General features: G+C 37.2%; 1 protein-coding gene across 9 annotated transcripts in view; it reads left to right on the forward strand.

Moving 5' to 3' along the window:
• The window catches only part of HUWE1 (HECT, UBA and WWE domain containing E3 ubiquitin protein ligase 1), a 166,729-nt gene that overhangs the window by 56,738 nt on the left and 81,998 nt on the right, over positions 1 to 27,993 (forward strand). For all 9 annotated transcript variants that reach the window (XM_090264628.1, XM_090264634.1, XM_090264633.1 and 6 more), the window contains 15 exons: positions 8,992 to 9,054; positions 11,069 to 11,146; positions 12,016 to 12,063; positions 12,143 to 12,211; positions 12,760 to 12,859; positions 14,737 to 14,837; positions 15,118 to 15,268; positions 15,404 to 15,531; positions 16,157 to 16,297; positions 16,504 to 16,609; positions 18,574 to 18,693; positions 19,216 to 19,317; positions 19,764 to 19,844; positions 27,314 to 27,420; positions 27,699 to 27,876. In XM_090264628.1, the coding sequence (XP_090120754.1) occupies positions 8,992 to 9,054; positions 11,069 to 11,146; positions 12,016 to 12,063; positions 12,143 to 12,211; positions 12,760 to 12,859; positions 14,737 to 14,837; positions 15,118 to 15,268; positions 15,404 to 15,531; positions 16,157 to 16,297; positions 16,504 to 16,609; positions 18,574 to 18,693; positions 19,216 to 19,317; positions 19,764 to 19,844; positions 27,314 to 27,420; positions 27,699 to 27,876 (1,573 nt within the window). The remainder of the gene's footprint in view (positions 1 to 8,991; positions 9,055 to 11,068; positions 11,147 to 12,015; positions 12,064 to 12,142; positions 12,212 to 12,759; positions 12,860 to 14,736; positions 14,838 to 15,117; positions 15,269 to 15,403; positions 15,532 to 16,156; positions 16,298 to 16,503; positions 16,610 to 18,573; positions 18,694 to 19,215; positions 19,318 to 19,763; positions 19,845 to 27,313; positions 27,421 to 27,698; positions 27,877 to 27,993) is intronic.

Genomic DNA, 27,993 nt, shown 5'->3' on the forward strand with positions numbered 1-27,993 from the left:
TTGTGTAAGCTAGGGGTCCAATTTCATTTTTTTGAGTGTAGTTTTTCCAGTTTTCCAAGCATCATGTATTGAAAAGACTATACTTTCTTCATTGATCATTCTTGGCTCCCTTTCAAATATTATTTGACCATATATGTTAGGGTTTATATCTGGGGTCTTGATTCTGTTCCATTGAATTACTTGTTTTTATGACAATACCATGCTGTTTTGATTACTCTGGCTTTGTAACAATATTTGATATCAGGAAGTATGATGCCTACCTTCAGCTTTGTTGCTCTTTCTCAGTGTTGCTATCTATTCCTTTGGAAAATGTCATTGGCATTTTTATAGCAATTAAATTGAATCTGTAGATGGCTATGGGTAGCGTGGACATTTTAACAATGTTCTTCCAATTCGTGAACACTGGATATCTGTCCATTTGTATAGTCTTTTAATTTCTTTTTAAAGTATATTTTATTGATTATGCCTGTTACAGTTGTCCCAGTTTTTCCCCCTCTACTCCCCTCTGTCCAGTACCCCCCTTCCCTCCAGCAATTCCTCGCTTAGTACACGTTCATGGGTTGTGCATATAAGTTCTTTGGCTTTTCTATTTCCTTTACTGTTCTTAACATCCCCCTGTCTATTTTGTACCTACTAATTATGCTTTTTAATCCCTGCACTTTTTCTCCCATTCTACCCCTTCCCCATCCCCACTGACAACCCTCCATATAGTCTCCATATCTATGATTCTGATCCCGTTCTAGCTGTTTTAGTTTGTTTTTGTTTTTTAGATTCGGTTGTTGATAACTTGTGAGTTTATTGTCATTTTACTCTTTATAAAAATCTTTTTCTTAAATGAGTCCCTTTAACATTGCATATAATAAGGGCTTAGTGGTGATGAACTCCTTTAGTTTTACCTTGTTTGGGAAGTGCTTTATCTCACCTTCCATTCTAAATGATAGCTTTGCTGGATAGAGTAATCTTGGTTGTAGGTCCTTGCTTTTCATCATTTTGAATACTTCTTGCCAATCCCTTCTTGCCTGCAAAGTTTCTTTTGAGAAATTAGCTGATAGTCTTCTGGGAACTCCTTTGTAGGTAACTCTTCTTTTCTCTTGCTGCTTATAAGATTTTCTTTAGCCTTTGGTGTTTTACTTATGATGTGTCTTGGTGTGGTACTCTTGGAGTCTGGCTTGTTTGAACTCTGTGCTTCCTGAACTTGTATGTCTATTTCCTTCACTAAATTATGGAAGTTTTCTTCCATTATTTTCTAAAATAAGTTTTCAGTTTCTTGTGCTTCCATTTCTGCTTCTGGCATCCCTACGATTTGGACGTTGGCACTTTCGGAGATGTCCCAGAGTCTTCTTAAACTCCTTGCTTTTTTGAATTCTCGTTTCATCATTATGTTCTACTTGAATGTTTATTTTTTCCTTATGTTCCAAATTGTTGATTTGAATCCCAGCTTTCTTCCCTTCATCATTGATTTCCTGTGTATTTTTCCTTATTTCACTGGGTGTAGGCTTCATTTTTTCCCCTATGCATTTGCCATACTCAATCATTTCTCTGAGCATCCTTATAACCAGTGTTTTGAACTCTGCATCTGGTAGGTTGGCTGTTTTCTTTTCTCTTAGTTCTTTTTCTGGATGTTTGATCTCTTATTTCATTTGAGCCATACTTCTTTGTCTCCTCAATTTGACAGCCTCCCTGTGTTTGTATTAGGTAGAGCTGCCACACCTGTTATGTTGTAAGGGGCGGAGCCCTAGGTATTCATCAATGTGGGGCAATCCATTTCACCACGTTGTGACATCGTAGGTGTGGGAGGGGTTAGAGGTGGAACAATGCTGCTTGCTTGGCATTTTCCCATTCTCCAGTCATTTCACCCACTTCCCATATGTGACTAGTGCCCCTCTAGCTGTTGCCCTGGTGAAGGTTCCCAGAGTGAGTGGGTTTGTGTACATTATAGGACTATGGGACCCTCTAAATGGACTCTCCTGAGAGATAAGCAATTTCTCCCACCGCCTCAGCCCCTACTGGTTTTCACAGCCAGAAGCTGTGAGGCTTTATTTTCCCTGCACTGAAACCATGAGCTGTATGGTCTATTTTGGGACTGAGATCGCTCCCCAGGTGTCTCTCTTCGCTTTTATGCACCACACATGAAAGCAAGACCACTTTTTCCGCCAACTTCAGTCATCGCTGCCTAGCCTCCGCCACACCATGTCCTCTCCTCCCTGGCTCCCCAGCTCTGCCCCTCCTACCCATCTGGATGAATATTTCTTCTTAAATTCTTGGTTTTCGGCCTTCCATACAGTTCGGTTTTCTGGCAGTTCTGGTGGTTTCTTGTTCTGAGGTCATTGTAATCCTTCTTATGGTTACCTATGCCTCCCTACGCCTCCATCCTGGCCATAAGTGGCACAGAGTTTTTCTAATTTCTTTCATTAGTGGTTTATATTGGGTTGGCCAAACAGTCGACATGGTTTTTTCTGTAAAATAAAAGATACATTTTTCATTTTCACCAGTAACTATTGATTTGGATATTTTGAATATGTCAGCTGTCTGCTGCGTGTTATAACATTGATTGTTCTTGATTAATGTCTTGATTTAATTGCTATTCACTTTAACTGGTCTACCCAACCATGCCAGCACGGACCCTCACAAACCACTTTTGACATATTTGATCAGTCATAGCACCTTTTCCATACACTACACAAATCTTTTTTTGCCTTTCAGTTGTGTTTTTACCTTTTTTGAAATAGTAAAGCATAATATGCTGAAAATGTGTATTTTCTTCTATCTTCAATATTAAAATGGCTATGCAAAATTCACTAGTTTCAATAAGTTTTTTTAATGCACGCTGATATGACAGCTGTCACAATACAATCTAACCAAATTGTTTTGAATGAAGTTAAAGACAACTAAGCACTACTACTAGAGACATTGTACAGAAAAAACTAAACGAACTTTTTGGCCAACCCAACAGTTGGCCGTGTACAGATCTCTTACTCACCCCTTGGTAAAATTTATTTCTAAGTAGTTTACTGTTTTTGATATTGTTATAAATGGGCTTATTTTCTTCATTTCTTTTTCACATAGCTCATTGTTAGTGTATAGAAATGTGACTGAATTCTGTGTATTTATTTTATATCCTATAACTTCACTGAATTTATTCTGGCAGTTTTTTGGTAGTCTTTAGGGTTTTTTATACACAGTCATATCATTTGCAAACAGATAGTTTACTTATTCCATTCCTAATTGGATACCTTTTTTTTTTCTTGTGTAATTACTTTGGGTAGGATTTTGAGTACTATGTTGAATATGAGAGATAAAAGTGGACACCCTTGTCTTGTTCTGTTCTTAGAGGAAAATCTTCAACCTTTCACTGTTGAATAGGATGTTACCTGTAGAGCTATCATGTGTGGCTTTTCTTATGTTGATGTGTGTTTCTTACATACCCCATTTTTTTATCAAATAATGTTGAATTTTGTTAAGTGCTTTTAAATGTCTGTTGAGATGATCATGTGATTTTTGTCTTCCATTTTATTAATGTGTGTATCACATTTAATGATTTACTTATGTTGAACCATCCTTGCCTCCCAGGGATAAATCCCAGTTGATCATGGTGTGTGATCCTTTAAATTTCCTGTTCAATTCAGTTTGCTAGTTTTTTGATGATGTTTTTTGCATCTTATGTTCATCAGGGATATTGTCCTATAGTTTTCTTGCACTATCCTTTATGGCTTTGGTATCATAGTAATTCTAACCTCATAGAATAAGTTTAGAAGTATTCCTTCTTCAATTTTTTGGTAAGAACTTGAAAAGAATTGGTGTTAATTATTTAAATATTTGGTCGAATTTGCCAAGAAAATCATCTGGTTTTGTGTTTTTCTTGGGTGTATTTTGATTAGTGATTCAGTCTCCTTACTTGTTATTGGTCTATTTATATTTTCTAATTCTTCACAATTCAGTCTTGGTAGGTCATGTGTTACTAGGAATTTATCAAGTTATTCTAGGTTATCCAATTTGTGGACACTTTATTATCCAATTTGTGGGCAATTTATTCATAAGCTGTCTCTTAGAAACCTTTGTATCTGTGATATCAGTTGTAATGTCTTTGTTTCTCATTTTATTTGACTTCATTGTTCTTTTCTTAGTCTAGCTAAAATTTTCTCTATTTTATTTATCTTTTTTTAAAAAACCCAGCTCTTATTTTCATTGATGTTTTCTACTTTTTGTGGTCTCTATTTCCTTTATTTCTGCTCTGATATTTGTTATTTCATAACTTCCTTCTGCTAACTTTGGGCTTAGTTAATTTTTCTAGTTCTTTGCGGTATAATTTATTGTTTATTTGAGGTCTTTCTTGTTTTTTAATTAATATAGGTATTCCTATAAAATTTTCTATTAGAATTGCTTTTGGTGCATCCCATACATTTTAATATATTCTATTTCCATTTTCATTTGTCTCAAGATGATTTTTATGTTCCCTTTTGATTTCTTCTTTTGACCCATTTGTTGTTTAGGAATGTATTGTTTAATTTACATGTTGGTGAATTTTCCAGTTTTTCTTCTGTTATTGATTTCTGATTTCATACCGTTGTGGTCAGGAAAGATACTTGGTGTGATTTTGGTCTTCTTAAATTAGCTATGACTTGTTTCATGACCTGTCATATAATGTGTCTGGGGATATGTTCTTTGTGCATTTAAAGAGTGTGTATTCTGCTGCTGATGGATGAAGTGTTCTGTATATGTCTGGTAGGTCTATTGGTCTAAAGTATAGTCCAAGTCTGGTGTTTCTTACTGATTTTCTGTCTGGTCAATTTATCTGTTGTTGAAAGTGAGGTATTCACATCCCCTACTATTGTCTCTTTGTCCCTTGAGATTTGTTAGTATTTGCTTAATATATTTAGGTGCTCCAGTGTTGGGTGCATACACATTTACAATTGTTATATCCTCATGATGAGTTGACCCCTTTATCATTAAATAATGATGTTCTTTGTTGTTACAGCTGTTGAGTGAAAGTCTGTCTTGTCTGATATAAGTATAGTTACCCTGCTCTCTTTGTTTCCACTTGCTTAGAATATTATTTTCCATCCCTTCACTTTGACCTGTATGTGTCCTTAAAGTGGAAATGATTCTCTTCTAGGCAGCATATAGTTGGGTCTTGTTTATTTGTTCTGTTACAGTTGTCCAAGTTTTTACCCCTTTGCCCTCCTTTGCCCAGCCCACCCCCGCTCCCATTGTCAATCACCACACTGTCCATGTCCATGGATCATTCATACATGTTCTTTGATTAGTCCCTTCCCCTTCTTCCCACCATTAATTCCCCTCCCTGCTCCACTCTGATCACTGTCAATCTGTTCCTTGTTTCCATGCCTCTGGTCCTATTTTGCTCGTTAGTTTATTTCGTTCATTAGATTCCTCTTATAAGTGAGATCATAGGCTATTTGTCTTTCACCTACTGGGCTTATTTCACTTAGCATAATATTCTCTAGTTCAATCTGTGCTATCGTGAAAGGTCAGAGTTCCTTCTTTCTTTATGCTGAGTAAGATTCCATTAAGTAAATGTACCAGTTTTTTGATCCACTCATTTACTGCTGGGCACTTAAGCTGTTTCCAGCACTTGACTATTATAAATAGTGCTGCTATGAACACAGGGATACATAAGTTCTTCTGAATTGGTGTTTTCAGGATTCTTAGGGTATATCGTAAGGAGTGGAATCACTGGGTCAAAAGGCAGTTCCATTATTAGTTTTTCTGAGAAAATTCCATATTCCTTTCCAGTGGCTGCACCAGTCTGCATTCCCACCAGCAGTGCACTATGTTCCCTTTTCTCCACATTCTCACTAGCACTTGTTGATTTATTAATGATGACCATTCTGACCTGTGTGAGGTGATACCTCATTGTGGTTTTAATTTGCACCTCTGATGGCTAGTGGTGTTGAGCATCTTTTCATATATCTGTGGGCCCTCTGTATATCCTCCTTGGAGAAGTATCTAGTCACGTCCTTTGTCCATTTTTTAATTGGATTGTCTGTCTTCCTAATGTTGAGTCATATGAGTTCTTTATATTATTTTAGAGGGCATTTTTGTACACTGATAATGAAATATCAGAAAGAAAAACTAGGAAAAAATTCAATTTACTAGAGCAGCAAGAAAAGTAAAGTACCTAGGAATGAACTTAAGGAGGTAAAAGACCTGTACTCAGAAAACTACAGAACACCGGAGAAAGAGATTGAGGAAGATACAAATAAATGGAAGCATATACTGTGTTCATGGATTGGAAGAATTAGCATCATTAAAATGTCTATAACCAAAGCAGTCTATAGATTCAATGCAATTCCTATTAAAATACCAATGGCATATTTCACAGATCTAGAACAAATACTTCAAAATTTATATGGAACCAAATCTCTGAATAGCCTCAGCAATCTTGAGAAAGATGATTGAAGTAGGAGGAATCACAATACCTGACATCAAACTGCTACAAAGGCACTGTAATCAAAACAGCCTGGTACTGGCACGAGAACAGACACATACACATAGATCAACGGGACAAAATAGAGAGCCCAGAAATAAACCCAGGTCTCTATGGTCAATTAATATTTGACAAAGGGGACAGGAGTATAAAATGGAGTAAAAATGGCCTCCTCAATAAATGGTGTTGGAAGAACTGGACTGGTATATGCAAAAAAAGTGAAACTATACCACCAACTTACACCGCATTCTAGAATAAACTCAAAATGGATTACAGGGAAATAAAGGGAAAAAACAAATGGTGAGACTACATCAAATTAAAAAGCTTTTGCACGGCTAAAGAAGCCATCACCAATATGAGAACATATTTTCCAGTTATACATTGGTGTTTTTTTAAATTTTTAATTTAACTTCATTTTTATCTTCACCCAAGGATATGCTCAGTGATTTTAGAGAGAGGGGATGGGAAGGAGAGAGAGAGAGGGAGAGAAACATTGGTTGCCTTTTGTATACATCCTGACCAGGGACTGAACCCACAACTTAGGCATGTGCCCTGACCAGGAATCAAACCCATGACCTTTCAGTTTACAGGATGACACTCCATCTAAATGAACCACACCATCCAGGGCATATCATCAGCTCTTGTTTTTTTAATCCATCTAGCCATCTATTCCTTTTGATTGGAAAAATCAGCTCATCTATCAGTACATTTAGAGTAATTATTGTTAGGCATGGACTTAATAATGCCACCTTATTAATAGTTTTATGGCTCTTTTGTATTTGCTTTGTCCTTTCTGCCTTCCTTTGTGAATTGATGGTTTTCCATAGTAATATGCTTTGGTTCCCCTTTTCTTTATTATTTGTGTACCTAATCTAGATTTTTGCTTTGTGGTTTCCATGAGCCTTATGTAAAACACCTTATACATGTAACAGCTCATTTTAAGCTGATAACAACTTAACTTTGATTACATACAAAACTACCCTCTTTCTACACTTCCCCTCCATTTTGTTTTTAGTGTCATAATTTCCTTGTTTTTACATTGTGAATTCATTAACATTATTTTAGCCTTTAGTATTTTTAATAATTTTGTCCTTTCACTTTTATTACCCATGGGTGATTAAGACGATATTCTTCTGGACCTCTAAACATGCTGAGAGTGGCTGTAGCCAGTTCACAGGCCACTGCAGGGTCCACAGCCGGGCCCAAAGTTTTTAAATGCTTATGACACTGGATCTTTGGCATATGGGGTTGGATTCTACAGTTTACACAAAGGCATTTTTGTCTGGATGGATGCTGAATTGTTATGGTAAGGGTAGGGAGCAAAAGATGTCTTAATCTTGCCTATGTCACTCCTCATGTTGCTCTAATTTATGTTTTTACCATTATAATGTTGTCACTCTGGAAATTGTATTCTCACCCCTTCCCAGGGTTTGTTGTTTGTTTAGACTTTTCTGAACTGATTTCGTAATTCTTTGTTTTGTGTCTTCATTTGTGTCTGTTCTTTCTGTTAGCGTAGTGGGTTACTAGTGATTTGCTTTAAACTCCTAGAACCAAAAAAATAAGTCTTTGCAGGTGGGTTCTATGTATATTTTGATGTCTTCTATTTCAATACTCAACTAAAAGCTTACAACTCTGCCTTAGTCTTCACTTCTGGCTTGTGCAGAGCCTGATGGGGAGCCAGAGATGTATGAACTTGTACCTTCTCAGATCTTTTCTGAGAATGTGCCTAGTCTTGGCCTTCCAGATATCCAGGAATTAAAAAGCCCTTATTCTCCAAAGTATTTCACTCCCTAGCTTTTCTTCCCATGCTTTTTAGTGTGCTGTTTATCCCAATTGTATGTTTTGTCCCAGAAAGCAAGAACTAACACATTTATTCTTGAATGTTTTCAACAGATGCCCAGTTCACCCTTGGAAGAGTTAGAGATTAGGGAGAAAAAAAAAGATTGTTAGCTCCAATGCTGTTAAAAATGCAGGTTAGTTATTAAGAAAGGTTATATGGCTGGAATTTGAGATTTAGAAACCAATAATAGTACAGTCAAGCCATTCTCTTTCATTACCTTATGGACTAGTACTTTTTAATGAGTTTTTCGACTTTGTGGTGGTAGAAGTACAGTACTGAGTAGTACAGAATCTTTGGCTTTAAAATTTGCCTCTTGTAAAAAAATTGAGGAACTGGAGAGCATGTGATTCCACCCTAGTGAGGGAAGTGAGCAGTCTGAGTACAGTAGTAAAGGCCTGATGGAGTAAGATTCACCTGTCAGTAAGCATGACAGCTGGCATGTAGAATGAAATTGCTTGCAGTAGGCACTTAGGTTCTCCCCAGTAACATCCTCACAGAACAGTGAAATTTATCTCATGGGAGAAATTACCTTTAGGCAGACCATCTTGGCTTGAATCTTAAGTCTTTGCTTTCATGTGCTCCCTCTTTATATTTGATTATCACATTATATGTCTTCTCAACACTGTTCCAAGCAGCCACATACTCTTAAATGTTTTATGCACAAGGCCTTAAGCACTGTTTAAACACTGTCTTTTTCTTTTCCAAGAGCTGGGGTGGAAAGGAGAATGGTTTTGGACTTGCGGAATGTTGCAGAGACTTGCATATGGTGGTAAGTTACTCTGGGATGTGGGTGTCTCTGGCATAGTTGTGTATGATCTCTTTCTTTTTAAGCCTTACTTTACAATGAATATATGCTATATAAAATTGCCACTTCACATCAGGAACCTAAAATCAATTGAGACATAGTAAGCCTTATCTAGAAATGCTTGGGCCCTCAATATGCTGGCAGTAGATGAAGAACCTGAAGCACACAGTATGTTCATACCCAAATTCTTAGTAGAAAACTACTTTGGGTGAATCAGTGTGAAAGTGATGAAAAATCCCAGAAAGTGCATTTGCTTGCATTATCTCACTGAAGCTGTTGGAACTCTGGGCAGTCTGGCATGATTTAAAAATGGCTATTTGAAAAACAGTTCTACCATCAGGGTTAAGAACTTAACATGTTCTGTGTGCTTTCCATGTTTACCCCTCATGCCCTGTCCTGCTCATACCTTTCACTCATGCTTAGGTTATGAGCTTAGACCATTGACTTGCTGCTTTGATATGTTACTGTGGAACCACAAGGCACAGCTGGATTTGTTATAAAAATTAATGTGCCTAGAAACAACTATATTTTCTAACAGAAGTACTTCTTTTGTCAGCTTGTCGTGTGTAGGACAAATGACTGTGATGAAATTTAGTGAATTTTATCAAGCCTTTTTCCCCTAGGAGAATGGCCTTTGTTTTTGTTGTTGCAGAAAATGACAAATTAGAACAAATTAGTTTCCCATCTTAGCTGATATATTTTATTTAGTGTGCATTATATTAATGGATATTGAATAATACGGGAGGTGAGTGTTGTCTGTTTAATAATCAAAGCTACATAAGTCTTACAGTATATTTAGTTTGGAATTTAATTTTTCATCTTAGTTTAGTTGGTTATTTCTGAGCCTCCTTATGTATAAGAAGCTTGTTCTTTGCACCTTGTCAAAACAGTAAGATACATTCTGTTGAGATTGTATTTTGTCTTATTACCCATTTTGGTCCCTGCCTGTGTTAAGAAATGACACATCTTTTTATTCATTGATATTTGGCATGTTATGAGATTTTGAAAAATATGTATACTTTGAAAGGAAGTAATATATAAACATGTTTTTAAAATTCTAAGTATGAAGGTATATACAATAATTCTCCATCTCCAGAGGCAACCACCGCTACTGGTTTCTTCAAACAAAATTTTTTTTTTAATTTCTTGAAATTAGAGAAATAGAGGAAGGGGGAGAATCACCCATTTGTTGTTCCACTTATTAATGCATTCATTTGTTGATTCTCATATGTGCCTTGACTGGGGATTGAACCTGAAACCTTGGCATATTGAGATGTTGCTCTAACCAACTGAGCTACCTGGCTAAGGCCTGTTTTTTGTTGTTGTTTTTTCGAGGATACATTTTAATGGGCATGCCGTGGTGGTGTTACTTTATTTTTTTATATTGCTTTTCTAAAGTTAAAGATTTGTTGTCAGGGTTTGAATTATATTGATTTGGTATCTGCTTGTACAGAAAAACCGATATTTTGAGAAGTGGTATAGAATGGTATGGAAGGGAGTATATGAAAAATTATGAAGATATGCACATGAGGCATAGTTTGAATAAAATGTTTCAAAAGGCGTCAACACACACACACTAAGGTTTCCATAGGAATGTTTATTTTCCATTGTCGAGCTGGTGCCTAGACCCTTGTATTTGTCTTCCATCCTTTCTTGGATTCTTATTCATTACTGCTTAGTGGACTTGTCCCTCTTTTCCCTCTTGAGAATAGCTACAATCCAAATTGATTTCTTGAAAGAATGGGCAACTTGGTAACTTGTAAGAAATATGAAAGCTTTTGGATCTCTGTGCTCCATCATCCTGATTCTGTATTGTTGTAAGACATCTGAGCTCTGCTAAGACAAGGAATGAAGTCACTGTAGCGGCTGACTTACATTGCTTATTTTGTTGCCACAGTAAGTTGCACAAATGGCTAGGACTTTGAGGGAAGACTTGGGGGAAGATGGTATCTGATTCTTTCATGTGCTTTATACACAGAAATACCCACCCAGTGCAACTACACTACACTTTGAATTCTATGCAGACCCTGGGGCCGAGGTCAAAATCGAGAAAAGGGTGAGTCTCAATCAGACTTGTTCTGATAGAGTCTGTGATCTGCTATAACTGGGGTTAACTTTTCTAGAACTCCTCAGTTAAATGAGGGAATGGTTTTGAGCTACATTGCTGCCTTCCCAAGCTAAACATACCTAATAGCTTCTCAAAAATAAGTATTCATTGTATGCCCAGGTCTGATAGGTTTGGATCTTATGTTGGAATTACCAAAAGCAGGACTCTATATGGGGCACTGCTATAACTTGTATGTTTTTATCAGTCTCAGTTCCAACATGCAGTATAATAGTCTGGATAGTGACGACTCAACTTTCTCTACTTAAGCCAGCCTGCAAGAAGTCTGTATATTTCTTACGAGAGTCCTGCTTCAATTATCTGGTCATTCCATATTCTTTGAGGAGATACTAAAATTCAGTTTGGTTTAGAAGTAGCCTAGTGAATAAGATTTTTTTTCTTTTGCCTGCAATATATAATAACAAAAATGAATTACTTTCTACTGTAATGGGGCCTTGAAAACAGCTCTAACGCATATTTAAAGAGAAACCATTTTCATGGATTCAGTCTTTGCTATGAATACAGAGGCTGTGGGCATTAAGACAAAGAATGTTAAAAGGGGACAATGAAGAATATGAAATGTGTCTGGTTATGTGCATTTTATTTTCATGCTACTGGTTTCAAAGAAGCTTCCCTGAGAATAGTTGGTATATAAAATGGGTATTTGGGGAGATTCAAAAATTAACTTGGTTTTAAGAGCATTCAGTCAGGCTTCACCCTAGGGTCACATCTTGGTTTTCAGACAGCTCTTGCAGTCTTATGTCAGGGGAAGCTAACGTATATGATGACTCCTAACAACTCTCCTATCTTTTTAATTTCAGACAACTAGTAACACACTACATTATATTCACATAGAGCAACTTGACAAGGTAAAAGGAATCTTTGACTATTGACTATTCCTTAACATTTGGTTTATTTTTTTGTTCCTAACTTTTTTTTCTAATGTAGATTTCAGAAAGCCCTTCTGAAATCATGGAATCTCTTACCAAAATGTACAGCATTCCCAAGGATAAGCAGGTACGATATATGCTAAAAATATCTGAAGAGTGTGGATGATATTCATATAGATTAATGATACATGCTGGACTGGGAGACACCATAGTAGAAAAATGTAATCAGACCATGGGCAAATTAGCCGCTAGGAGCCTTAGTTTCTTCATTTTTTATGAGATGAACACTTCTAAGGATTTATATGAGAGTTACGTGGTGGTAGTGCAACACTTTGTATACCAAAGGAGAAAACATTCAGTCGTGTTATTTTTTTCCCTGCTCATTGTGATGGTGATAAAATACTTAATTTGATTAATAACAATCAGAACTCTTGCCAAATGTCTCTAGTTTGTTGCCTAACAGTTGGCTTATGTTGGGATAATAGAATTCTGTGTGCCTCTTGTTTTCTCGCTCCCATTTTGTCAGCCAGCCTCAGTGGAACTGTTCTATTTGGAACCTTAACAAATAGCAACAGTAAACTATTTTACAAATAGCTCAATAGGTGTGAGTTAGCCGTCAGAAAGTATAGTCACCTTTTCTGTTGATTTCCTAATTTAAGTCTTACATCTCTACAGATGCTGTTATTTACACACATACGGCTGGCCCATGGCTTTTCTAATCACAGGAAGCGATTGCAAGCTGTTCAGGCGAGGCTGCATGCAATATCTATATTAGGTAAGAAAACAACACTATAATTAACAGGCCCCAATTAGGCAATTTAGACTTGATTTCCTTTGAACTTGATTTGTCTTTGTTGCTGTGAATCTTTTTGTAGTTACCTAGGTGGCAAGTTAAATGGTAAAATTGCCAGCACTCCTAATGTTCACCATATTTGCCTTTCCTAAGCTCCTTAATTTTGGATCAGATGGTTATTGAAACACACTTGCATGGGTTCAGTCTTGGTTTTGATCTTCTTTAATTTTCAGGTATTCATCTCTCCTGGCTCTCCTCTTGCCATTTTATCTTCCTCTTCTGTGCCCTTCAGGAGTATAATTTTGAAATAAATCAGAAAGTATTTGTCAGGTAGTCAATACTGTGCATTTTACTTTTACTGTAGGAGGGTAGAGTAGAAAGCACACTGTTTCGGGGATCAGTTTTGGGCTGTCATCCTGACTAAAAATTATTAGCTACCTGTTTATCTTTTCGGCTTCAGTTTTCTCATTTAATATTGGGACAATATTAATGAGATCTGTCCAGAATATGAAAAAAGAGACATTTATTGAACAAGATACAAGAAACATTGTACATAGGACAGTGATGCCTCAGTCCCCTTCAAAGTGGGTATCTTGAGACCTCACACAGTTCACCCAGTCGTCATCAGCTGCCCTGTCATATTTTCTGAATCTCGTCAACAGTCTGAAATCTCTTCCCTTTCAAAGGTGATTTTAGTTCTGGGAAAAGGCAAAAGTTGCAGGGTGCTGTATCTGGGCTGTAGCGGGGCTGAGTCACCTGGGTGATTTGATGTTTCACCAGAAAACTCCACAAGAAACATGATGCATGAGCAGGCATGTTGTCATGATGAAGCTGTCAGTCACCAGTTGCCCATAGCTGCAGCCTTCTGAACCATCCAGATAGTTTCCATGAAGGACTGTTCAAGCTTAACACAACATTTGATGCAGATTCATTGCTCTTCTCACTCAATCACTTTGAATGCAGTGGCCACATAGTGCACAAGCTCACTCAAAGGAGTCTACCACCGCCACTCACTAGTACAGTGAAGTCGTCGTTGTTCATCATGCTCATTGTAGTCCACTCTCTGGCTACCAGGTTACATCAATGTTGCACAAACTGTTCTCATTATATTAACAGTGGCTGGACTTCTTCTGGACAGACCTTGTATTTTATAGGCTGAGAGTTAAATAAAAGCCTATAGAGCAACTAATACAGACTAGGCACTTAGAAGGTATAAAATGGTATCTGTTGTTAATATTGCTTTCATTGTGTTATTACTCATTTGCTCTTTTGAACTATGGGTTCCTTGAACTGAAATTCCTACTCTTCTCATTATACTCATACCTAGCATAACTTTTGATGTGTTAGTGAGTGCTCAGGAAATGTTTGTTGAGACTGATCCAATATTATCTCCATGTGGGGATTCATTGAAAGTATATTATATGCATTCTCAGGTTTTACTCCAGTGTCATACAAGTTTTTGGCTTAGTCTGAAATAGTCCATGAATTCTGTTCTTTACAGCTTGTGTGTCCAGTGAAAACAAGCATATGAAGAAATTAAAGTGGAAGTGTGTCCATGGCATCATAGTTATATCAAATAGTAATGTTATTAAAACTTAACTCTTCATTCTCTTTTCTTCCATTCCCAAAATCCTTCATCAAGACAACCAATACCATTAATAGGAGAATCTATTATTTGGGTGGGTATTTAGAGCTTATCATCATATTTGATCTGATTCTCTAGAATTTAGAGATTCTGTCCTCCAGTGCTGGTTCAAAGGGAATTCTTACCCAGAAGCGGTAGATGCCAAACGATATGTCATTGGGCAGTGGCTTGACCACTACCTTCTTGCCTAAAGTATTTATTTCTCCTTTTGCAGTGTATTCCAATGCCTTGCAGGAGTCAGCAAACAGTATCTTGTATAATGGGTTGATAGAGGAGTTGGTAGATGTCCTTCAGATAACAGATAAGCAGCTTATGGTAAGTATTTATTAATATTCTCCTGTGTGTATTGGGTTCATATGTATTTATTTCCCTTTCGATATTTCCCAGGGGTTTAGCCCTTTTACTTCTTCCTCTGGATGTTCAGCTACAAAGTTAACAAATGGCTTGATTTTCAATATTATTTTCAACAGAGTCCCATGTCCCCCAAGCAATTACTAGTAGAATGACTTAAATTTTAGAGTTTGGGGTATTATCAATTTGTTTTAGTCATCTTCTTATTTAAAACACATGCTGTGTTTACCTTCTGTTTTCATAGGAGATTAAAGCTGCTTCTTTACGAACATTAACATCAATTGTCCACTTGGAGAGGACTCCCAAACTCAGCAGTATTATTGACTGTACTGGAACTGCATCCTATCATGGATTTTTGCCTGTACTTGTACGGAACTGTATCCAGGCCATGATTGGTAAATCTTTACAGTTATTATCCTGTGCAACAAGAGGAATCCTACCCTTCGCTTGTCTGCCTTTATTTAACATCCCACCAGCTAAACTCCAGTTCAAGCTTATGTTTTCTCTACCTTTCCCAACCTCCCTTGTAGATCCTTCCATGGATCCATATCCTCATCAGTTTGCCACTGCTCTCTTCTCTTTTTTATACCATCTGGCCAGCTATGACGCTGGTGGCGAAGCCTTGGTCTCCTGTGGAATGATGGAAGCCTTGTTGAAGGTGCTGTACTTTTAAAAAACTATTATGTGGTGGGGGGATCAGCTAAGAGAAGGTGTAGAATTGCAAGTTTGAAATGGTTCACAGTGAGAGCAAATAGCATTTAAGAAAGCTTAATTAGAAAATGTTATGCTTAATTTTTATAGTTTAGCCTTCTAGTTATCTCATTAACAACTGTTAATAGCAACCATCTCCATTATTAAAAATTGATTATAGGCCACATGGTGTGATAGTAAGCCCCAGGACTAGTCAAGGCATTGTCACATCTTAAGACCTTAGGTGTGACGCTGAAGAGAATATATATATATATATATGTGTGTGTGTGTGTGTGTACATTGTAAGTTGTTCTGTTAATAAGCTTTACTAGGTGTTGGGCACTGGGCATCAGCATTTTTCTCCTGAATATCTTATTTAATCCTGATAAGTAATCTCTGTCCCCATTACCTCAGAGGTTTGAGTCCCAGAAGTAATAGAGCTATCATTTGGCAAGCATCAGGAATCAAACATGTTTTTTTCCTTCTGTAATTGCTGCCTCCCTGAGAGAGTGCATGTTTCCAAAAGATTATATTATTTATAGCTTTGTGTCTTTTTGTTTGATTGGTTTTGCTTCTTTTTCTCTCCCTGATAGGTCATTAAGTTTCTTGGCGATGAACAGGACCAGATAACATTTGTTACCAGAGCTGTCAGAGTGGTTGACCTCATCACCAACCTAGATATGGCAGCTTTTCAATCCCATAGTGGACTTTCTATCTTCATTTATAGACTTGAGGTATTGTTATATAAGGAGCACTTTGCATAAACTGATTGAAACTCAGTGAGACCTAAGCCTAGGAACTACCCTTATAACCCTAAAGAGCCATCTTATTCCTCTTCTATTTTTAGAAATCAATTTTTTAATCTGCATGTGTGACATAATTATTTTTAAATTCTTGGTATATACATAGGATTTACTTACTACTTTTCCCTTGGTCATAGCATGAAGTAGATTTGTGCCGAAAAGAATGTCCCTTTGTGATCAAGCCAAAGATCCAGAGACCCAGTACTACGCAAGAAGGAGAAGAAATGGAAACTGATATGGATGGTAATTAACAGTTACTAAGTCACTGTTTTTGTGCTAGATATTTAGCTGCTATCCAACCCCAATTTTATTTCTTCTCATGAATTCTAAAGTGCACAACTGACCTGAGTATACATTTTCAAAGCAAAACAATTTTTCTGCATCAACAATTTGCCCATTTTCATGAGGTTAATTAGAAAAGGGAGGCACAAGTTGTTGGGAACAGAGGTAGAAGGTGAAGCAGTCGGTACAGATGGTAAGAGTGCTATAGAGTCTTACAGTCATCTATGATGTGAAATCTGTTTTGATTTCAAGACATAATAGCTGTTTTCTTAAGTATTGGTTCATTACCTTCTTGTTCCCACTAAAATGTAAACTCCACGAGATCGGGGTACTGTTTTGTTCACTGCTATATATCTAGCAGTGCATGATAAAGTGTAGGTGTTTCAAATATGTGTTTCAGAAAGATAAGGAAAATGTAGACTATAAAATAGGACTTGCCAAAATTATCTGGCTATTTTGAAAAGGGAAAGAAGAGGTAATGAACAAGTTGTTGGATAGGGAACAGCTTTTAAATCATTAAATGAAAAAGCTAGAAGATCAAGTATTCTTAATCTCCATCATGTGTATCCTTTTTTTTTAAAAACCCATGCATAGTTCAGAATCATATACCAAAAATAAAACAACTTACCCAAAATAGCTTTCTCAGAATTTAAATTAATCTTAGCTTGATGACCCAGGTTGTCATTACATGTATCTGTTATACTTATAGTAAAGTTATTAGAATTTATAATGCTTTCATTCTTGACACTAAATATCCATAGTTCACCATCCCTTTTTTTCTGAACATAATTACCTGTGTACATTGCTGTCCCTAAAAATCCCTTTACCCAATTTCTATCTCTAGTCTATTATTGAGCAAGCTGATATTTGAGTTAATGGGTGAGATTCCGGAGTGTGACGTTTAAATAGTGTGGTATGGAAAACTATTTAAAGAATCGCGGTTTGTTATAAATCAGTGGTTATCAAACTTTAGTAAGCATAGGAATAAATTAAAGTGCTTGCTAAAGATTTAGACCCCCATCTACAGTGCTTATTAATTAAATTTTCAAGTGAAGAGAAGGAAATCTGCATTGTTAACAAGCAAGCCAGGTGATTCTGATGCTCATAGAAAAAGTTTTATATTCGATTTAAAGCAGGTTATAAAACCATGAGTTTGTGCTTCCCATATATAAGTAGGCACATGTATGTGTGCTTGTGTATAAAAAAGATTAGAAGAAAGTATTTTAAAATGCAAACTGGTTTATCACTAATGGAGCTTTATTATATTTTATAACTTGTAAGAAGTAATTGTGTATTTTGTACTCTTAATTAAAATTATTCTGTTCAAGTCTATCAAATAAAAATGAATGCTCCCTCCCTACTTAACCATAGCTATTTTGGTGTAGTTCTTTTTGCATATGCAAGTACATGTTGACATAAGTATGTAGTTTTTTATTGTCTTTTTTCCATAAGTATATAGTTTTTAAAATGGGGAGATGAGATCATTAATATCCTCAACATTTTTCATTCAATATATCATAGACATCCTTTCATATAAGTATATTGAGCATTAACTTCTCAATGCTTTTTATATTTACTAAGTTACCCTTTCCAACAAGCTCTACCTACTGTCTACTTTTATCCATTAGTAGTATGTGAAATTGCATGTTTAACTTAACACCTTTTTCTCCCAAATTTTGTAGTTGAGAAGTATTGAAGGATTTCTTGTATATGATTGTTTTAAATTTTCATGTCTTAAATAACTAATGTTAAATACTATTTCATTAATTTGTGGAAAGCCAACATTTTCATGTTAGGTTTCAGTATTCTAATTCTCGTATTTTGATGTCATTCATCTCACTTTAATGGAAAAATTAATTTCTCAGTCTTTCTTTTGGTGATACCTTTTATACTAACTAGTTTTTTTTATCGTAACTTTTACTTAGTCACAGATGTGACTATGGAAAATAGTCCAGGATCATCCACCTCTATGGAACACCGTTTGGATGTTGAATTAAGGGCAGCAAGTTCCAGCGGTAGTACTATCTGTCCTGGCCCCCGTCCTGGTACGTAGGCACATGGATACACAATCTTTCACACTGAGTTAGTAGTGAAGAGGGTGCTTTGGGGGGAGGCTGAGTGGTACATTCGAAGGCTTACTTATTATGACTAGGCATGTTACTTTGCATTCTGGTGTTTGTTTTCTCATATTAATACTTATTTCATAGCAATTTATACCTTTCTAGAGATCATACATATATTATTTTATCACAACAGTCATGTAAGAGTAGTAGGAGGGTAGGTAATATCTTAAGATAGGAAATGAGGATCAGAGTGTTAATCTTTTTACTTTGTATTTTTTCTTTTTTACTTTGGGCTTTTAACTTTGGTATTAGTTTTATTCAGTCCTTGGTGATTTATTTTTCCAGTGTTAAAGTTTAGGCAAGTAATCTTTCTAACATTCAGAGATTTCACTTCAAATGTCTGTTAGCGTTGCTATAGTGTATATGGGTCTCTTAAAATTTTGTTTTATGTGCCTGCTCACTGGTCTAATGGTGAATCTAATGTAATCCTTTCTCCCTTTCCAGGAGTCCAGTGTATTCCACAACGAGCAGCACTTCTCAAATCCATGTTGAATTTCCTCAAGAAGGCCATTCAAGACCCAGCTTTCTCAGATGGCATACGACATGGTATTTGATTCTAGATACTTTACTGAAATATGTTTGACTCTCTCAAAGATTGGTTCTTTTCATGCTTTCTGAAGCCACTCTTGTTTTATAAGGCAGGCTTAGGAAAGGCCATGACATTTAAATAGCTTTTAGTTGTTTAATGTCACTTTCTCCAAACCTAAGGATCATTTACCTGCTTTTTCCTTTTCCAGCTTTTGACTCTGTACTCACTTCCAGCTCTCTGTGTCTGTATGTTGTTCTTTGACTCACCGTGAAAGGGTTACTATGTGAACAAGGAATAAATAATAGGATATGGAGAGGATAGACAAGTAGAAGCCATTAGATTGGAATCAACACAAACTTGGTTCACCACAGAGTGTTATGTGTAATATATTGCTCCATCATCTCCACCCATCAGAATACTACTGGACTGATCACATTCCCCTTAATGTTCACCTTTCTCTTAGTGATGGATGGTTCTCTGCCTACCTCCCTAAAACACATCATCAGCAATGCAGAATACTATGGCCCGTCACTTTTTCTCCTAGGTAAGTAGAGTTGATATTTTGTTATAGCAAGCCAGAATAACCTAGCAGAGTTCTGTGTGTTTTCTATCCTTAAAAGATTTTACTATCTACATTTGTCCACCGTGTGATTGTGTCTTTCTAATTGGTGATGAAATATAGAAAAGTCAGAATTCAGTTTCAAATACCCATTTCTTTAATGCCAACTATACCTTCTATAAGTAGTGTATTGTGAATCATTTGTAATAAGTAGTAGTAGTGTACATTTGGCTCTTTGTGCTATACTTATACTGTAAGTGTGATAAGAAGTGCATCTTTATTCAGTGGTTACCCCTATCCTTGGTCTGAAAAATCCAATTAGAATTGCTTCCATTCTCAGAATTGAATGTCGAACCTGCAAACTGTAATATAGAATATTGTATCTCCCTGTAGAAAATGCAGTTTTAGATGCTATAGGTACTTTGTAGTCGTTTGTAATTTGATATTGCCACTACTTTCAGTATTGCTCACTTTTATTAACTGGCATTTATTCAGTGCCATACATATTGAGGACAGTACATGTAATACATTGGTGTTTAGAATTCTGCTTAAAACTGTAAAGGAATTTGGTTGGAGATGTAGAAATAGAGAAACTTCCTTGTACCGGTAGTAGACATTTTTTAATACTTTGGGGTGTCTGGAGGGAGTAGTTTTGATTACCACAACTTAGATACTCCCTTGCTGAAATATTTTAAGATTTTTGTATATTAACTTTGTATCCTGTGACATTGTCGAATTCACTAGTAGTTCATAATTGTTTTGTTAATGTCTTAAGATATTCTACATAGTCTTGCCATCTTCAAATAGACAGTTTTCCTTCTTTATGATCTTTGTGTGTGTGTGTGTGTGTGTGTGTGTTAATCTTTGTTGGCAAAGATGTCTGAAACAGGACAAAATGGAAGTGGTGAGAATGAGTGTATTTGCTTTGTTTCTGAACTCGGAGCAAAGCATTTAGTATTTCACCATTAAGTTCGAGGTTAATAGAAGGCTTTGAGTTGAAGGTTTTGTTCTTCTTTATCAGGTTGAGGACGTATTCCCTTGTGTTACAGCAGCTCCACCTTGACATGGGGAGGCTCCCTCCCAAGGTTAGGTTCAGATGGCAATATTCATAACAGTATTCCTTTGGTGTGATAAAAAAAAAAAAAAAAAGATTTGTTATATTGCTGAAGTTTCAGGTCAAGGAGAAGGAATGAATGACATTGGGAGAAAGCCCCTGAGAGCAAGCGTGGGGAGGGAGAAAGGCAAGTGCACAAGCCTTTTTTATAAAGGGGAAGTTTAAAAGAGGCTGCAAGAGGCCCTGGCTTATGTGGTTCAGTGGATTGAGTACCGGCCTGCAAACCAAAAGGTAACCAGTTCAATTCCTGGTCAGGACACGTGCCTGGGTTGTGGGGCGGTTCCCCAGTTAGGGGCGTGTGAGAGGCAACCAGTCAAGGTACCTCTCATATATTTCTGTTTCTCTCCCTCTCTTTCTTCCTCCCTTATCCTCTCTCTAAAAAGTAAGTAAATAAAATCTTAAAAAAAAAAAACGTAAAAGAGGCTGCAAGAGGACATAAGTGCTTGTGGCTTAGGGATGGAGCGCAGTTAAGCCCTCTCAGGATAATGTAGGAAGTACAAATGAGACTGAGAGCACTAAAATAAAAACCTTGGTGAAAATCAAAATTCCTTCTCTAGAGTCTTAATTCAGCGCTAACATTTCAATTAGTATAGCAACCTTCCAGGTTTCTTATTAAAAAGTTTGTACTTCAACCCTGGCTGATGTGGACTGAATAGCAGCCTGTGAACCAAAAGGTCACCGGTTCAGTTCCCTCAGGGCACATGCCTGGGTTATGTGCCAGGTTAGGAGTGTATAAGAGGCAACCACACACTGATGTTTCTTTCCCTTTCTCCCACCCTTTCCTTCTCTCTAAAGACTTAAATAAATCTTTTCTTTAAAAAAGTTTATACTTCAGAGAGACCAGCTTTGCAAAGCCACCTCAAATAATTGGGCCAGCAGTTATTATTTTAGGTCCATATATAGTAATGTAGAGCCTTTTGCCCCTGGCAAAAGGAGATGGTCTGGAAAAGAAATTAGTGGAGGGGGTGTGAGAATCTCTTGGGATATTTCAGTAATATAATTGGTTGTTCTGGTTTTTTGTTTTATTTGTTGAACTATTCTGTATATCTTTTCTGTATTATTGACCCATGTGCAGCAGGAGGTCCTCTTCTAAGGCTCAAGCTCCACCTTGACATACTAGTGGCTAGTTTAATGCCATTCTGTTACCAACTATCAGAGCAACCAGACTGCTTTGTCCATCATTGAGGGTTCCTACAACCTGGGCTGTTTGGGTTAGGTGATTGGCCAGGAGTTGTGCCATTGTCTGGGTAGCCTCTATGTGGTGAATCTCTTACAGAATTGAAAATACTTAATTTTGTGCCTCTTATACCAGAGGTGGTGACGAGGCCCAATATGATAGGTAAAAAGATAGCCCATTGCTCCCTTTTGTGACAGTACTTGACGAAAGAGACTTTCTAGTTAGATCTAGGGTGCCTTGAGTGTTAAGTATTCGTAGGAAACAAGTCAGAGTCAGAAGGGAGTAGTTGGTGGAGTAGAGTGCATGACCTTGCTGAGCAGGAGTTGTATGGCAGGAGAACTAATAGCCCAAGGGGCTTGGAGGGTGGAATTTCTACTGCCCAAATTATATCAGGCCAGACATGTGAGGGCCAAATAGTCTCAGAAGTGGGCTTCGTAGTGTAGACTGCCAGTTTGGGGAGGCTAGAACGAGCGTGAGAGCAAGTCAGTAAGGAAGCATCAGGTGCTTCCTGCAGCAATTCCATGCTGAAACCCACCAAATAAAGATCTTCATCCCGCCTTGCCAGTGTGGCTCAGTTGGTTGGAGCATTGTTTCATAATTGAAAAGTTGAGGGTTCGATTTCCAGTTGAGGCACATGCCTAGGTTGTGGGTTCAGTCCCCGGTCCAGGCGCATACAGAAGGAAGGCAAGCAATCAGTGCTTTTCTTTCACATTAATGTTTCTGTCCCTCCCTACCTCTCTCTCTCTCAAAGCAATGAAAAAATGTCCTCAGATGAAGATTAAAAAAAAAAAAATTCTCATCCTTCCCCAATCCTTCTTGTGGCTCTGCTACCACACTTATTGATCCATTCCTTTTAACTTCCCAGCCGCCTTTTCTTCTCTCTTGTCTCCTGTTCTTAGCCCTGCCACATCTTAATTCCTTCAAGTCTGCTTTTGCTCTCTTTCTGGTCTGGCTGATGAAAACACTATCGTGGATATTGTGGACCACTTAACCAGAGAGGATGACAAGTAGTCATTATGAATATCAAACACCTCCAAGGAGGCAAGTTATTTGTATAAGTGGTTTCCTGAGCTAGGGCACATGGTAACATTGCTGGAGGTTTAGCACTCGGGTGACATTTTCTGTTAGCACTACATAAATATTGTCCATCAGTTTGAGGAAGATAAGAAATGTGGGTAGTGATGATGGAATAATGGAGAGTGAAATGTGGGACTGTCAGATGAGGGGAAGTCGGTTGATGGGGCTATGGAGTTGTGATGAGTGATGTGGCAGAAATGATAGGCAGTTAAGATTTTGAGGTGTCAGCATTGAGGCTGGGCAGTCATCGAGGATGCTGGGTTGATGGAAGTCTTGGCCTAGCTCTAAAACCTTGATGGAAACTTTCATGCATTTGAGAAATAAATAAAACTTACTAAAGATCAGTATTCCTTTGTCTCCAGAGGTTGCAGAGTAATTTCTTGTGGGGAAACTGATTGAATACCCCAAACAGGTGAGGTCATAGCATAGGCCAAAGGAACCCAAGGAGTTTGACATTGAGCTGGAGCTGTAGAATCCCAGACCCACGCCATGAGCCAAATTAGGCATTGCCAGGTCAACCAGAGCCAGAATGTTCCATAACATTTTCAGACCTGTGGTCTATTGGTCTTGTCATGCTGAAAGTGCCCAATTGTTATGGGGAGTCACAGGCATTGTTATCCCAGATCCTATAGTGGCTTCCCATTCAATATCTGTAATAGGGTGGATCCAGAACTACCATCCTGTTTAAGAATGTTGGTACTGGGAACTAATTTAAGAAATTCCTTTCTCTTTGGAAGAACCCTAAAGTTGTAGGTGGAGGACCAGGCAGGCACCAAGACCTCCATTTCATGCAAAGAGAAACCTCCAATTAATGAACCTTTAAAAGTGTCATCTTGAGAAAGGACTTAGGTAGAGACCTTTCTTGTGGCATACAGAATAGTCTGTCTGGGAGGACAAGGGCCCCCAATTTTCAGTGAATCCAATTCTTCTATCTCCTTTAAATACAGGCACCAATCTATCACAGATTGCACCAGGATCAAAAAGTGGAGATGTCTTTAAATGAGGAGGATTTCCGTTTGGGCATTATAGATTCTTTTATGGGAAGTGTCCCCTTTTGTGGCTAGAAAAAGGGAATAGAGAGGCCCTAGTTGCATTTTGTTAGGATGTAATATGACTTGAAAGGTTGAGAGTTTAGAATAACTAAGAATGTGGGTAAAAGAGACCCATTTAGGGAGACCATTGTCCATTTTTTAAGCTCAAGAGAGCATCCTTGAGTAGGCCATTATGTCTCTCTATCAGGCCTGCTGTCTAGACAGCAAGACAAATTGGAAGTTCCAAGTGATGCCTTGTTTTTATGGCTTATGCCCAGACTGAATGAGCAGTATAGCATGTACCCTGGTCTGAGTCACTGGTATGCGGAAGCCCAAACAGGACTAACATTTATTTCGTAAGGCCTGTAATAGTGGTATTGGCATTAACATGATAGGAAAGATGGACCAAGAGCAGACTTATGTAACAATCTTTGTGAGGGCAGAGCAGTTTTTACCAACAGGTTGGGACAGTGGCTCAATAAAATGAATTTGCCAGTTAGAGAAGGGGTGTTCAACCCTTTGTATGGATTCCTATTGGTCATGGCATTTAGCCCAAGTTTTAAAGTTCCAGAAACAATGTGACTGAAGGTTTCATGAACCCATTGAGCCCTGGGCAGGGAGTAATACCTGAACTTACGTGAAAAGCATGAGCAAGTTAATCGGCTATGGCATAAAAATGAGCTTCCTCTGTGGCGGCCTTCATATGAATTGAGGCATTAGAGGCTTTAATTATAAATACACCAGGTCTGATCAGCAATATATTCCCAATGTGGAAGGCTCCATAGGGCACGATCCTGAAGGTGATAACTCCTTTGAGCCCATTGACCAGAAAAAAAGCAATGAGGCTATTAACTACCACCCAGGAGTCTATAAAAATATGAACAGTGGGCATACCTTTATTGAGCTGTCCTCCAGTGCCAAAATGACTGCAGTCGACTCTTGAATTGGGTTGACTTTTGAGTCCCATCCTTTATTAGGAGTGGTCCGGTCATGGGGTGGAAAGCAGCAACTCTCCAGCAGGCTCCCTTACATGTGATTGGTGTACTGCCATCTGTAATATAAACAGACTCCTTTTCTACTGGATTTCCTATTCAATGAAGGTATGTCCCTATGCTTTTATGTCCTATTCCAGTATCCTAAGTAGTCTTCAAAACCAAGGTCACTTGCTTAGGTGAACTACCCTAAAGACAAAAGCCTTGAAAACTCTGAGTTCCCATTTTAACTTAGTTTGGACCTTTGCTATAATTTATTTTGTCTGCTCTTTACATTTTGAAATATGTTTCAAATACTTAATCCAGCTTTTAGTTGTTTTCAGCAGAGTGATTTATTAAGGTATTGTGCCTTTTTATCTCAAAAGAAGAACTTCATACATTGAATAGATTTGTGATCTCCAATATGTTTTTCCTTTTCTGAAAGTCTTATGTTACTGTTTTCATATTCTAAATTTTACATTAATTTTGTCATTTTTTTATAATGGTTCTTATATTGTTTTATTGACACCTAAACTTAAAATTTCTTACTATGTCTTCTGCCAAACTGGACAAAATAAGACCTTAACCCTGCCTTTTCTTCACTTCTTTCTCACCATTTTCTTTCTTTTCTTTTTTAGTAGCCCTAGACTTTCCCTCTCTTTGAGTCACTATTTAATTTTGTTAAGAGTACATCTTTCCATAATTCTTAAGATGTTATACTTCCTTTCCTTTCAGAATTTTTCTGATGTTTCTCCATTATCTTTTAATATTGCATATTGTAGATAACAATGATGTTGAACTGTTTCTTATTTCTTTGTTGAAAAATTTATTTCTCTTTACCCTTAGAGTTCACTGAGATCACCAGGATGTTTTTAGTTATAATTCTTTTCAATGTTCCCTCACAGCACTTGGTTAGGCCATATTTAAAATCTGAATTTTTTTCCTTCAGGGAAATTTCTTTGGTTCCTTTTTAACTTATATGTTCTCTCCGAGAAACCCTATTGTATAGCTCATCAGATTAATACCCAAGGAGTCCTAACAATGTTGATGATATTTTTAAATTATTGAAAAGGCTTTTTAAGAATACATTTTGTTTATTTTCATTTTCTTAGTGATTTTTTTCTTTTTCTGTTGAATTTACTGGAGTGACACTGGTTAACAAAATTATACAGGTTTCAGGTGCACAATTTTACAACACATTATCTGTACACTGTATTGTGTGTTCTCCACCCCAAGTTAGGTCTCCTTCCATCACCATTTATCCCTCCTTTACCCTCCTCCACTTTCCTCCACCCCCTCCTACCACCCGGCAATCACCACACTTGTCCGTGAGCGTTCTCTCTCTTTACTTGTTTTTGCTCAGTCCCTCTACCCACCCCCACCCAGCCCACATTTTGTCTATTTTCATCAGTTAAGTTTATGTTCATTTTCACCTGGCAAACCACCCTCTGCTTCACCTTAGATTTTTTTTCCTGCTTACGCTGACAAAAATGGCCATATTTTTTGGTTTATCAATTCTCACAAGTGTGTACTGATTTATATACATGGTGATACATTTATTTAGTGGAATAGTATGCAGCCATTAAATAAGTTGTAGCGACAGGGAAAGATAAAGGTTATATGACAATAAAGATAACCTCATTTGTGTAAAAATATGTGAAATCCTTTTTATTTATTTTATATTTTAAATAAAATTGTGTATATTTAAGGTGTGCAGTGTGATCCAATGTGCATAGTGAAATGATTTCTACAGTCAAACTAATTAACATCTCTTCACATAGTTACCTTTTTTTATATGAGAATACCTGAAATCTAATCTACTAGCATACTTCCAGTATTCAGTACAATGTATTATGTACTATAGTTGTCATTACCTGTACATTGCTCAAAAAAATCTAGAAGGGTAGTTGTTAAATTCTTAATAATGATTAATCTCTGATGGGCAGTATTAGCAATTTTGATTTTATGATAGAAATAAGCATTTCAATTGTTGTACATTTAGTATGTTTGTTTGTTTTTTTAAGCTTTTGGAGTTTTGCTTTTACCTGTGAAGAATCAGTTTCTCATATTTCTTCTTTTTTAAGCTACTGAAGTGGTGACTGTGTTTGTATTTCAAGAACCATCACTGCTCTCCTCACTCCAGGACAATGGATTGACAGATGTCATGCTTCATGCACTGCTTATCAAAGATGTGAGTCCTTTGTTCTGTTCTGTAAAGAACATTCCATGTATACCCCTCCCCATAAAACTCACTCTCTCTGTTTCTCTCTCTCATATATATTTGAAAAGCAGTCTTATGGCATGAAAATCTTACCTCATGTCTTCTGTGTATACAGTAGTACTGAAACTAATTGGGACCTGGTCAACATTTCTTCTATCCCTCTGTGTTATACCCCTGGCCACAGTCTTCTTAGCACCAACACCTGAACTCTTTTAGATGTCTTCAGGCTCACTTGATGTTCTCTCTAGGTTCCTGCTACCCGTGAAGTCCTTGGTTCCCTCCCAAATGTGTTCAGTGCACTCTGCTTGAATGCACGAGGTCTTCAGTCATTTGTACAGTGTCAGCCTTTTGAACGTCTCTTCAAAGTTCTTCTCTCTCCAGATTACCTCCCAGCCATGCGGAGGAGGAGGAGTTCTGATCCCCTTGGTAAGTCACCAGGATTTATCTTAACATAAATAATTGGTTTGCTGTTGTGCCAAGATTTTAAATGATTAATAGTCACTAATTGGCAAAGAAACCCTTCCATGACCTCACATCATTTCT

Source organism: Furipterus horrens, unplaced genomic scaffold (assembly GCF_987537825.1).
Source record: "Furipterus horrens unplaced genomic scaffold, mFurHor1.1.pri manual_scaffold_17, whole genome shotgun sequence".
NCBI classification, from domain to species: domain Eukaryota; kingdom Metazoa; phylum Chordata; class Mammalia; order Chiroptera; family Furipteridae; genus Furipterus; species Furipterus horrens.